This window comes from Scomber scombrus, chromosome 15 (genome assembly GCF_963691925.1).
Source record: "Scomber scombrus chromosome 15, fScoSco1.1, whole genome shotgun sequence".
Lineage (NCBI taxonomy): Eukaryota > Metazoa > Chordata > Actinopteri > Scombriformes > Scombridae > Scomber > Scomber scombrus.
This window is the reverse complement of record NC_084984.1, coordinates 9,675,137-9,689,497: the sequence shown is the minus strand read 5'-3', so window position 1 is coordinate 9,689,497 and position 14,361 is coordinate 9,675,137. Positions and strand designations below refer to the sequence as shown.

The 14,361-nt window shown below is 40.6% G+C and overlaps 1 protein-coding gene across 1 annotated transcript in view; it reads right to left on the bottom strand.

The window, feature by feature from the left end:
- Positions 1-14,361, bottom strand: part of garnl3 (GTPase activating Rap/RanGAP domain like 3) — a 70,489-nt gene that overhangs the window by 43,538 nt on the left and 12,590 nt on the right. The window contains exon 2 of the mRNA XM_062435085.1: positions 2,429-2,498. Within this exon, the coding sequence (XP_062291069.1) occupies positions 2,429-2,498 (70 nt within the window). The remainder of the gene's footprint in view (positions 1-2,428; positions 2,499-14,361) is intronic.

Below are 14,361 nucleotides of genomic sequence, written 5' to 3'. Positions count from 1 at the left end.
TATGATTTTTTTTTATGGAAACATCTGGTGATACTATCTTGCCCACTTCACATTGGACAGAGCACACAGATTTTCATAATTTTAACGTTGTCAAAACAAGGAGCTGTTTAATAGCTACAAGGCATCAGGAACTGAATTTCCACAGATTCTTCCCCGAACTTTGCACAAGCCTCCCCTGGAGACATGCAGCCTTAAACAGTGTGAGCGCCAGACTCCACAAAAACACACTTTCCCTTGTATGTTCACTCGAAAGCAATTATATTTCTCCTCTAACAGAAAAACAAAGACCTAATTTTACTGCAGAGTCAAGGACCAACAGTAATTGCTAAAGCATAAGCTTGGCATGATGTGCTTGATGCTTATCCTCCCTGAGGATTTCTTCTGAAGAGCAACCTGGGTTTATCATGGCTTGCCATTAATTTTCCATTATCCACTTACTCTTCTATTAAACATACCACGCAACCTCTTACCCCTTTATAAACTGTTGTGTATTTAAAGGCAGACATACATGAAGGGATTATTATTTAAGGTTCATGTGAGTCTTCTTTTGGTGTGCACTACTTGGTTAAACCCAATATGTGTTAGGGCTCATTAAAGAGAGAATATGATGGTACTCCTCAGGTAGCAATAGTTCCTTAGCGCTTCAAATGCTAACTGACCAACACCAAGCAGGTCGTAGTGGTGCTGGTTAACATACACTACTTATCAAGACCACACAGGAGCTTTTAGAGGAAGCCTTATGAGGAAGCCTTATTCTAGCCATGGCTAGCAGAGTCATGGCTAACAGAGTCATGACTAGCAGAAAGCCACTCCAACCTCCCCTAAAAGAGGTTTTGTGGTGTTACATAATTTATAGAGGTTCTTGTCAGGTAAACGTGGGCATCTGAACAAACAGGTTTTTTTTTTTTTTTTTTAAAGTGAGCACTACTGTTAAATAAGATATGTTGAATGACAGAAACTGACTTAACTACATTATTGATGGTAATTAATCGTTTAAGTCATCAAACAAGCAAATGTTTAACATTTTTCTGGTTCCTGCTTCTCAAATGAGAGAATTTACAGTTTTTTATTGGTTTTACATCATTGCAAACTTAATATCTTTGGGTTTTGGACTGTTGGACAGACAAAACAAGGAATATGAGAACATCACCTTGCCTTATCACATTGATGGTATTTTTTTGCTATTAAGTGACATTTTATAGAATTTGCTGTTAATCAATCAGTAACAAATGAAAGTAATCATTAGTTGCAGCCTATAGTGAGCACCTTATGAGACAGTTTTAACAGGAGCGGTGCCTAGTGCCTGCATCAACTTTAGGATGTTTACAGCTGTTTACAATATTTTCATTCATACACTAATTTATCACTGTATGATGTCTTAACATCCAATATCAAACTCATCACAGTACATCCCTTAGCTTGATAACTGTAGTTCACACCACAAAAACACAACATTTTAAGTGAAGCAGAGGTGACGAAGATGAGAACACACCACTGATGACATCTAATAAGTCAAAACAAACGTGTAGCGTAAAAGAGTCAAACTGTGACTATTGAGGCTGTGACCTCAGTCACCTCATCCTGGCTCTCACTTGCCACTGTGTTAGGATACTGCTTTCTGACGCACGCACGCACACACACACACACACACACACACACACACACACACACACACACACACACACACACACACACACACACACACACACACACTCACACACTCACACACACACACACACACACACACACACACACACACACACACACACACAGCAGCACTGTGTGTAGTGTCAGTCTGCCTCTACTGATAGGCAGCATGTGGTTTCTCCTCAACACTAATCTGACGCACACGTGGCGCGCAGCACTCATGAACAAACCCACAATGTGTCTCTGGTAGGAAGTGCCATCGCAGTGTGAAACTCTAGGACTTCCTGTCCCTCTGGGCTATCGGGATCTACAGACTCAGCTCACAGTAGAAGGATGTGCGCTCACACACAAACACACGCTCCCCCAGAGCAACAATGACTCAACAGCTTAGTAATCAACCACAAAAACACACACTGTGCTGCAGCTCTGCACCAGCAGCGTCAAAACAAAACAAATGAACTTTGGAGGCTGAACCCTGCATCACTGTGAGAGAAGCACCTATGGTGATCCACGCTGGCAAGCATTAACGCTGGACCACACCCAGTACGTCATGACTCATCAGTCCCCCTCTGTTGTCCATCCATGCCAACACAAAGAGGGGAATGCAGTGTTTGAAAGAGAGAGAGAGAGAGAGAGAGAGAGAGAGAGAGAGAGAGAGAGAGAGAGAGAGAAAGAAAGGCACAGAAATGGAAAGGAGATCACCAAGAAAAGAAGCAATGAAGAGGATGAGAAGACAGAAAGAGGGCAACAAACAGATGAATGCTTTGTGGGTGGGACTCACCAGCTCGACCGAACCATAGTGTTTCCTGCTGAAGTCTCCACGCCTGCAGCCCAAGTCCTCCGAGGCAGAGCTGTAACACAAACGCATGGTCAGACACACGGCCTGTCTGTCCTCAATCACACCACACAAACATTGATAAACTGAAACATCGCTCGTACACAAGTGGTAGTTGCAGCATCTGCTTTTCTCCAGTCTTTTAAAAAAAAATCTCACTTTGTCCTCTTGTTCATGGCCCTTTTGTTCACACTATGTTTTTTTCTGTCTTTTTCTATCCCCATCCCCTTTTCTTTCTTTCCCTTCCTCCTGTCTGTGTCTTTGTCGCTGTGGCGGGCTGGCAGTGGTATGGTGACCGGCTGGGAGCGGCGGCCCAGCCCCGTTCTGATTGAGATGCAGGCCCTGATTGAATTAAACCAGGAGTGATAGATGGAGACTGGCTGGCAGAGCGCACTGCTGGTCAAATAGTGGATACAATTGCAAATACATAGGAAAAAACACACACACACACACACACACACACACACACACACACACACACACACAAAAGATAGTATAAAAGTAAAGCTAACAAGACGCACACAGTAGTTACAAACTACTTTGATTATTCTCTCAATATGAATAAAATATCAGTTTCTAGATTATGTTAAAGTTCATGAGGCACTAAAAACCAAATTATTTGTAATGTATTTTTTGGTGAAATGTATCTAAACAAAAAGAGCAGAATAAATACAGACATTTGCAGATGCCTTTCTCTCAAGTCAACATGGAAAAATACATGCAGGAATAGTTTGACATTTTGGGAAATCCACTAATTCATGTTATGAGAATAAGTTGGATGCCACTGTCATGTTTATGCAAAGAGCTTCAGCTGGGAGTCAGTTAGTTTAGCTCAGGGGGAAACAGCTAATGTGACTCACTGCAAAGTTCAAAAATCCACCAACCACATGTTGTATCTTGGGACAGAAATGTGAAAATGAAACGTACTGGGAGTTTTACTCTCTGTAAAACTAAAACCTATTACATTTTGGTTTGTCCATCCATCCATGCATTTTCTTTACCTCTCCCTGTATCCCCTGAAGGGTTGCAGGGGAGCTAGAGCCAATCTCAGCTGATATTGGGCAAGAAGGCAGGGTACACCTTGGAGAGGTCGCCAGTCAATCACAGGGCTAACTATTTTGGTTAACTACTTTTGGTTTGTAAGTGGATTAGATGAAAAAGAGACAGCAACAGAGCTACATTATGATAATTATTGAGATTAAGAGGGGTTTGTATCCAGATTTTTTAGCATTTGGACAGAACTAGGCTAGCTGTTTCACCCTGCTTCCAGTGATTATGCTAAGCTTAGCTAACTCTCTCAGCTTCATACTTAAAGGACTGGTATACTCCTTCAGATGTGCCTATCAGATGGTGGCCTAGCTTCAGAAACCCTCTGTCTCTAGCCTTTTAGTGTGGCAGATTGAGGGGACTTTGTATGGGTTTGAACTTCTTTCTATAGCTCTTCTTTTCCATTCATGTCACAACTGTTTCTGTAACTTTTTAGATGAACAACCGGGTGCCACTCTATTATCACCTTCCAGGAGAGACTGTCTGAAAATATGCACCATTATCCCTGTACTTAAACAATATTGCATCACCCCTGTCCCTTGCTGTAATGTGACCGTTGGCTTTTAACCAGCTGAAACCTACATCTGTTTACAGCTCAATTACACTATGTAATCTACATAGACAAGCACAGTCCCACACTGGACTCAAACTTACAACCTCAGACATGGGAGATGGACATGTAAAACCCAAGGGGGGTTGTGTCTGCCGCCAGCACGTCTCTGAAGGTGTCGGGGAGTGAGGTTTACCCAAAGCACAGCGCTGTATCTGATGGCTACCATTACACCTACAAGAACTTTGCTGGAGCCTCAAAGCTCAGTGTCTTGGCAGTGAATTAGCCAACAGTAACCATGTATCACTGAACAGCCCATGTATCACTCCTTATTTTCAGTCATGATGATCATATTACTATTGATCCACCACAGTCCAAGTAGGAGAATCATTTGATAGCACTGGGAAAAGCCCATAATCTTAGAGGGGAATTAAGCAGAAAGAACAAGCTGGAACACAATTCTGAAATGATCAATTAATTTGTCTACATTCAGCCAGGCACAACAGCAGTGTTCTCAATTAAAATCTTTTTTTTTTTTTATAGCATTTGATTTCTTTGGAATACTAAGTGTCATAAGAATCTGGTTAAATCCACTTAGAAATGAGGCCATTAGTGAGGCAAAATTGTTGCCAGGAGGAAGTGTCAAGATATGCCAAAGTAATTTTTCATACAAAGCAGAGACACTGAATAAACTGGGAAAATGTCAAGACGAGAAGTTGGTTTAGGTGATTATGTGTGCATAGTCACACCTCACTACAACCAACTTTAGACAGTCTGTAGTTTTCCTACCTTTCAGTCACCACCAGTGTTTAGTTTCGTGTATGATTGGGGGGATTTTCTGTCTTCTGATTTCTGTGTCTGTTTGTCTGAGCGGTGATGACGTGCATGCTTTTTACATACTCTGTCTCTTTGAACCACATCCCCCCACTCCTCTTCTGTCTCTACCTAGCTCTTCCATCTCTGGTCAGGTTTCTCTCTCTCTCTGCAGAGGAGATGAAGGCAGAGTGGAGCTGTTTATACATAATGTACACTCAAGCTTAAAGGACGCATTTTAAAGTGCATCTCTCCTACAGGATGTATCCATCAGTGCTTCCTCACTCGCTCTCTTCCTGCACGCTTGCTTCCTCTACATACTGTATAGCGAGGGTGGGGTCAATCACAACATGTAGACACACAGCTTTTACCTTTATGTGCTCCCAGTTTTTCTTTCCCCAACACCCAGGTCTTTCCTACCCTTCACCTGTCCTCTGAGAGGGGGTAATGAAAACACTTTAACCACGGAGGGGGATGATTAAGTGAAAAACACCCCGCCCACCTTCTTCTCATAGCCTAATGAAGACCACTGTCACCTAGTGAAGCACTCTCCCTCTGTATAGGTTTTAATGAGTTTGGGGCTTCCTGAGATGCTTGACGGTACTTATGGATGGACATTTTAAGTTGGGACTCAAATGAAATGCAAAATGACAGATCAGAAAGTGAAAACAAATGAGAAATTTGGTGGTTTGGCTTTTAAATTGCTTGCACCATGATCAGCGTCTTGCTTGTGGCTATGGTCCCTGAGGGATTTTTTCTGTTTTACAACCTTAGTTGGTTAGTTGTTTTTTTGGCTTGAGTTAATACATGCATCACATTTTCTTTTAAACCTCAACACTTGGCTGTGCAATGCCCATGTTTTGCCAGAGTGAGAATGCTTTCTTGTGTACTTGGGAAATGTTCATTGTCCAATTTTAGCTTTTTTGCTATTTAAATAAGAGATATTTTAACACATGTAAGATGTGTAGCCTGTGGTGAACTAAGAGCTGTTTGAGCACAAGGTGGTCTCTGTCAGAGCAAACAGATAAGCAACATTTAAGCTGTGCTGACACCTATTACAAAGGTATAACGAGCCAAGGGGTTTAAGTGCCTTGAGTCTGATGCGGAACAAGTACCTGTCAATGGAGGTCTGCGAGTGCAATGCAGTGGAGATGACATATTCAGATTTCAAGTACAGTAAGTACAAAGAACCATTGCCACAAAAAGGGATCCTCTACAGTGTGAGCTTAGTGTTTGACCTGTAAGATTTCTTGTTCTATCAAACTAAGGGCTTAAACTTGACTCGATCATGTTTTTGCTCAGCTTTATTTTATAGTGCAGTGATACAGTTTTCAATATCCAATACCGACTTGTCCTAGTTTTCACCACTGATAATATATACTTGTTTTCAGCACTTACATATATGTTTATCATATTCTATCCTATGTATTATTACCTAACCCAATAAAAAAACAGAAACAACAGTGTTTGCCATAGGTTGATACTTTACTTGTGGTGGTAGGATGTGCGGCATGTGACCGATGTGCATGCAGAGACTAATGCAGTTTAGAGGGGGAGAGTGTAACTTAGGTTATTTTCTGTAGCTTCAATTCACAGAGTTGTCCCTAAAATACCTCACATGCAGACTAGCAGTAGATTTAGATGTAGTAGAATTTACAAATGTCCCCAAACTCTACTATCAGTAGATGCTAGCTAGACAACTTCGCACAGAGAAGCCTCTGACAGAACTGAGTGATCTACCTGGGCGGTCTGCCTAGGTACAGCCTATGTATGGAAAATACTGAACAATGCGTCTGAATTCAACACTGATTTGTCTGTATGTGTCAATCAATCTATGTGCCATTGACAAGGCTGTTGTTAGCCTATGACGCTTGCAGCTCTTTCTGACAGAACCTGTAAGTATCCTCCTGGTTATCTGTAGTGCCAAAGAGAGATTCAACCTTTTCTAAAGAGATACAGGACGCTTACGCCTTTCTTCCTAAAGTACCTGCCAACAGAAATGCTGCATTCTGCAGGTACTGCAAGATTTTTTTTTTGTCGCGCACAGTGAAAATGTCATTATAAAAGAACATAAGCAGTGGTTTCCCTGAGAGCTCCAGAAAAAAACTCTAAGATGAAAGATAGCATAACATACCCGACAAACTTCTGAAAGTTTCTTTAAAGGCTCTTTCTCAGTTTTTGTAATTAACAAGATGCAATGGTGACTTAATGTTTTGACGTTTTATTCTTCGTAAATGTGCTAAAAGTTTGTGACATAGCGTTGTGAAGTTAGTTATTTTCAATGTATAGCCTGTACAGTTATTCATAGGCCAGAAAAAGATTTGTGACTTGTTTTCTTTAAAAAAAAAAAAAAAAAGTCAGAGAAGGTGTCAGTTACGACCATTTAGCCTGCAGCCTGCACTTTTACAGACGGACAAATATCTTAATATTAATATATCAATTTTGGGAGACATAAGATGATTTTTTTGTCTGCTGAGGCGCTGTCCATGGTGTTAAAAGGTGCGCTATGTAGGTGTCCCCCATTCTGATGAAAATGCCTATGGTGCGTGCATAAGCGCATGGATGACAGTGCAGTTCATTTAAGTGTCCCAGTCCCAGGTTGTGGGCTTGAAAATACGGTGACCCTATCCAATACACTGGTATACCCATCAGCCTCAGCTGTACTTTGTGTTTAGTGCTAATTAGCAAATTCTAAGTATGGTAACACATTAAAGATGTTGAACATTATGCCTGCTTAATGACAGCATATTAACATCGTCATTATGAGCATGTTAGCGTGCTGATGTTAGCATTTTTTAGCCCCCACAAAGATCCTAGAATGGCTATTCTTTCTTGATCCATCTGAATATGTTTTACTTTACAATCAACATGTTGACATTGCCATGCTTAATGTAGCATTTAGCTAAAAGCACTACTGTGTCTAACTACAGTCTAGCACAACTTTAGACCTCTGTTATAATAAGAGTGATTGATTATGGGCTTCACCTTTACACTCCTGACATGCTGCATAATATGTATTTTATATTGGTTAACACAGCTGAAATCATTATCCTGCATTTAGCCCACATGTTTGGACATCCATAACTTGAACTCTGCACCACAACAGTTCAAATACTTTCCAGAAGTGTGATGGCTGTTAGCCAAAGAAAAATGACTTTGGATGCTTGGACCAAAGAGAAATTGCTCTGAAACAGAAAGAGGTAAAATGTATATTCATTACTCAACTGCTGCCCTCAGTAATGGAGAACCGGAAAGGTTACAAATTGTGGTTTCTGTCACAAGACAATGGACAGTGGCCACTGAAAGGCTCCATACAGTGAAATGTGAAGTATAAATCAAGCCCCCCTCCCACCAATAAACTGAACCTCTTAGTGCTGCTCAAGAAAAAGCCAATCCTTTTATCGTTTAAGTTAAATACTGTATGACTGTCTGAACTCTTAAATCACCCCATAAAACGACTTCTTTGGGGGTTGCGCTAAAAAGAAAAGTCTTGGTGGAAAAGCCAAACATATTGTATTGAAAGCGACTGTGGGACACATAAAAGGCCCACCAACTGCTACAAAATTCAGATGTCTTCTAACATTTCTCCAGCTTTCCTAGTCTGTCTCATACATACATCCACATCTGGAAAATACATGTGACAATCTAAATAATTTAAACAGGAATCTACTGTTGGGCTGCAGCAGTTCCTATGAATTACTGCAGGGATGTGAGGTCATACTAGAAAATGTTAAAAGATACACATTAGATGCGTTTTGCAGTCGTGACAACAGGTTGAATTTGTGAAATTTGATAAATTGTTTGGGCATTTAAACACGAAAAATGTGCGTACTGTACTGTTGCAGATACAGTTGCACTACAGTACACATAAATACTAACCTATCATACACTTTTCATTCAGAGCCTCTGGATTATGAATAACTACGAAGTCACAGTCATTTTTCTACAGCAAAAATAATAGAAAAGCATGAGAAAAAATGAGCCACTTCATTACACAGCAGTATGATAACTCATTAGAGCACTCCATGACAATATTAAATGGACATTTAATACCTCCTCTCTTCACTCTCCGCACATTTGGTGCAGTGTGAAACTCTTTCTACAGTATTGGCGGCACTGTTCCATGAAATGTTGCATGTATACAATATGATCTCTCTATCTGTATGTTCAAGTGTCACTGCAGCCCGAGCTCCATGGTATTGTTTTTCAGCTGGTAAAGAGCTGCTGCAATGGTGGCACTATCATATCCATCTAAGAGGCTGGAAATGAGCTATGGCAGAGTAAGGCCTAACCTTGAACTACATCTGCTACATCTCAGCTGCACAGTTTCAGCCAGATGCCTGCCTTCAGTGTGGCCACATATTCTTGTTGCTGTCATACTACTAGAGCTGCATGCACATCCACTCCACCTTGAACTGAAAAGCATGCCATGAATAATTCATAGTTTTCCATGTACATACTGTCTGTCTGTTCTCAGAGGAAGAAAAAAAAAAGAGGACAGTTCAATTAATAAGCCACAGAATATTTAATTATATATTTATAAAACTGGTGACAAGGCTGCATAAACCAGCGCAGTGGTTCAATTAAAAGATGTTGAGTGTGTTGTGGCGTGTCAGTACTTCCAGACTGGAGACTTGTGGATTCAGTGGCGCTCAGTTTGTCACCCAACAATAAATGGGAAAAAGATCAACAAAACATGCAATTTCCACATAAAAGTATCCAAACTAAACCCAAACAGTCGACGCTTGCAAACATAATTAGCCTATCCAAGTGTTTTACGCACCAACAGGCGCCGGAGCAGGTGTTTTCTGCTTTGTCTAATTTGCTCGGGGCTGCATAAAATCTGCCAGTGAGTGCTGCAGGGCTACGACAGACCGTCGACAGAGAGCTGTATGCATTCAACAGATGAGAGGTAGCATGCATAAACACAGACAAGAACAGGAAAAGGTTAAGTTTTTTTTTTCTTTACCGCTGATTGAAAGTCAACAGTTTGTTAGACGCTGGATCCGCACTGCTCATGTCCCCATACGATGTCAGTCCAGTGGACAAGACGACAACAACAAACCGGTGTCTTTTTCTTTCTCTCTCTCTCTCCCTCTCTTTCTCTCTCTCTCCTCCAGTCGGTTTCTCCTCTCGCTAAGAGCGCAGGAACATCACTGCGGCGCAAACTCCAACAACAGCTGATCAAAACCCGGTTGGTGGTCGCAGTCTTTTTTGTCTGTCTCCTCTCTGAGTGCAACTGGTCACTGCATGGTGCTGAAGCGGAACGGCTCTGCCATAGGAACTGTGTTTACTGTGTGATCTGTCTCTGTATCTCCCTCCCTCCCTCCCTCTCTCACTCACTCATTTCAATCCACCACTTTTTTTTCTTTTTTTTTTTGCTGGAGGCTCCGCAGAGCAAAAGGCACCATTCAGAGCAGCTTATTCTTATCGCTTTTTGTTCTTCTTCTACCAATAAGACGTGTAAAGCGCAGCTGTTACATCATCGTCACTTACACCGAGCTCCTCTCCAGTTATCCTGGAACGTAAAGTGATGTCAGGATGCAGGACTGAGGCTACATGGATCGCATTATGTCATCCGGTGTGAGCACTTTTTTCTTCTGTCAAATGTGACTCTTGTTCAGTTTGGAGCAGGAAAAAAAGCAACAAATGTATGTGTGCATCCTCTGATATCCGCTTATTTATCTGTACCACACTCTAATGAATAAACCATAGGCTTTAAAGGCTGTAAATAAAGGCTTTATTAATAATTGATTACCGTTTTATAGGCCAATTATCAGACAGAAATAAAACCGTACTGGCAGGTGTTTATCCTTTTGGTAGGCCTGGAGTAGTTATTTATGATGGAAACTCATTAATAAACAATAATGGGTGTCTCACTTTTTTATAAGCAGTCAGCTTTTTAAAAACCTTAATTTTTTACCTTGAACATTCTATTAATTCTCCATTGATAATGATGGGATTATGTTCTTTTAGTGGGTTTTTATAGGGGGTCGACTCATCAATGGATTGAAATCAATTAATGTACTTCTAAGTAATTATTTGCATGGTTTTGGAGGGTTTATGGGGTAAAACGCCTTAAAATTGACACTTCATTTTTACCTTAAATTATTAAATTTTCTCATTGGGGGCGACTCATGAGTGGTTAGAATCTCTTTAAAATGGGCGAAAACCCAAGTGTAGTTTAGTTTCTGCCTTTTAGGACCCCCCTTAATAACTTCTTAAACTGATCATTAATGGATTATGTATCCCTTAATTGTGCTCGTTAAGTAAACAAAGGGCGTTACAAATTAATTTGACTTATCAAATTAAGGCACAAATTAACCCCTTAGTCTTAGATTAAGGGGGTTGGTATGATTTCATGGGTAAATTAAGGAGAAATGAATGGTATTTTTAAGGGAGTATCTTTTCATCCACCAAGTCTGCAATTATAAATGTTTACAAACTGTTTATAAATGGATTATGGTTCAGGTAAGTCAAACAGTCAAAGGAAACTCAAAGCTTGTTCCTATTAATATCAATAGCTGATATATAAAGCATTAAGTAAGATTCAGATCATTTATCCTAAAGGATGACACATTAGAGAACAGTACGACATTTACGAACATTTCTCTTAAAGGAGAAACAGATCTTTATGTTTCTTTGCCTTCTTTGATCCTGCAATCAATCAATCACTCTTATGTGCCTATAATCCCCCTCAACAGCAGGTCCAGGCAATGATGAGGTCATTCACTCATGCAGCCTCCCTCCCTCTCCTCTCTTTATCTTCATCTGTCGTCTCTTTTTTACCTCTTCAAAGATGCACTTTCCTGCTTTCTCCTGATCTCTGAGGCCTTTCATTGATTAACTCTTGGCTTATTTAACACACTACGTGGTCTGTCGTGGACATACAACGAACACATGGATGGACACCCACACACACACCCACACCCACACCCACACACACACACACACACACACACACACACACACACACACACACACACACACACACACACACACACACACACGCACACGGATCTGAGACTGGCATTTATAACACACTTTCTCAAACTCATTCTGCTACTTTCATTAGAGGCTGAAACTGATTGCTGGCACACCACAACAAACATCCACTCTTTTTTGCTATATTTTTTTTGTTTATGATGATTTGTACTTCCTCATTATTTAGATGTCAAACAGACACCACTGCTGTATGTGTAACAATAATAATAGCTGCATTTTTTTCTTTTAACCTTATAAGAACACCGCATGCATGTGGTAAGTACAGACATTGTAATGCTTTCCTTTAATAGAAACGGCTGACACATTTGATGAGGGTGACAAAATACGGAAATTACCATAAAGCATTAATAATATACCAAATTAGGAAGTAGTTCTTATTTTACAAGTTATATGAGCAATGCATGAACAAATATTCCTTCTGTTAACCAGAAATTCATTAAGAGACTTAAAAGTACAATAATTGACCCTACATGGTGACACCACTCATGTTCAAAGTCAGTCAAACCCCCCCTTAGACCTCCACAGATAGGCTTATTCAAGATTTGTACGGGTAGTGCTCTTAATGCTATTGTGATCACACATATAGAGAATATAAATATCCATTGTGGAGATGTCTGTTTTACACTATGAAACCTCAAACAGGAGGAGTAATGTGCAACTTTCTGTAGCAGACATCTGAATTATTTGAAATTACGGTTATAAGCAATTCTCACAAGTATTATTAAAGATCCCCTCTAGACATGTTTTAAGATGTTTGTAGAACACTAATTTGCAATATATACTTAATAATTTATGTCTGACATAGTTTCTTTTTCTGAAAAAGTTCTAATTATTAAAAGTCAAATGACATCTCCCCTTTCTCCCTCATTAAAAGGGGTTAGGGTCAGTGTAAAGTCCGTTCTCATTGTTTGTACACTGGAGGCTTCACAATTGTGAGTGGAGGGGGACTATAAGTTAGTATTTTTACACTGTTAGCAGGGGGCTCGGATCTACTGGTCCCCAAACATAACATTAGTTCTGTATGGGCGGCTGTAGATCAGGAGGTAGAGCGGGTCATCCATTAACTGGAAGATCCATGGCTTGATTCTCTGGTTCTCCAGTCCACATGTCAAAGTGTCCAAGATACTGAACCCCAAATTGCTATTGATGGCTGCCCCACCTCCCTTCGTGGTAGGTTGCCATGTGTGTGAATGGGTGAATGTGGCCTGTAGTGTAAAAGTGCTTTGAGTGGTTGGAAGACTAGGGCGCTATAAGTGCAGTCCATTTACCATTTAAGGTCTCGAACACTCAGAGTAAAGCTACAGGATGGAGAAAATGAAAAATACTCCTCATTTGTGGAATAAAAGAATAAAGCAGAAAAGAAAAGAAAATGTGAAGCAAGGACACGTCACAAAAACAGAGGAATGTGGTAAAAACCATGTCAAGGAGGACTTAATTCTATGCTCAGAGAGAGAAAGAGAAAGAGAGAATAGCAGGTGAAATGTGAGCTTAGTTAAATCTGATACCTTCACAAGAGCCCAGCCACAGCCTGTGTCTCCAGCTCAGTCTACACACACACACATACACACACATACACACACACACCATGAAAGAGTGCAGGAATGCTCGGCTCAGGCTACACGGCACTCAGCTGCTCATCAATTTTTAATCAGTAGAAACCCCCCTCTGTGGCACGCCACACCACAGGAAAACACCTAAAGCTACCAACTTACATTTTCTCTCTCTCTCTCTCTGAATGTGACTACTTTTAAAAATAGCTCATGTTGAAATGCATCTGTAATCTGCCACAGCCTGAAGAAAAAGAACACTTTTTCAAAAGAACCACTGAAAACAAAGCGACACCTTCATTTTCTCACATCAGCATCGAGTTACAAACAACCAACCTGAGATACCTGAACACCCCCACCTCTAATTAGAGCCCCGAGGCCAGTCACAGAGACGTACACACATAGAAACCTTCATACATGTTGCATAAACACAACTTCATCCCACAGCCTCCCATTGTCGCACGCTGACACGCAGCGGCCCACGCGGCTTTTGCATAAGAGCTTCTGGTTTTTAACGGTTGTTTATGAGGGAAGTTAAAAAGGGAAGACTTCCTGTTCAGAGATGAATGTGTGGCCTCGGATATGTCACCCTGAATGCAAAACAAAAATACCATGAGAGAAAGAACTGGTGTAATGTGACAGCGGTGTGGTCCAGGTGATGAATATAAGGTGCTGATTCCTCACAATGTAAACAAGAATGTGTTTGTACTTAGGTCTGTTTGAGTGCATTATATCTCCACTGTTCTAAGACAAATACAGACTGTTTTTTAAATCATGAATGTGCCGGCAACTATTCAGCTACCTATCAATAAAAGACTAGGAAGACCAACAAATACCCACATTTTAAAAAGCGGAAGCAGTAAGTTTTTTTTTGGCATTTTTGCTTGAAAACACTGTAACTGGTTACCAGAACAGTT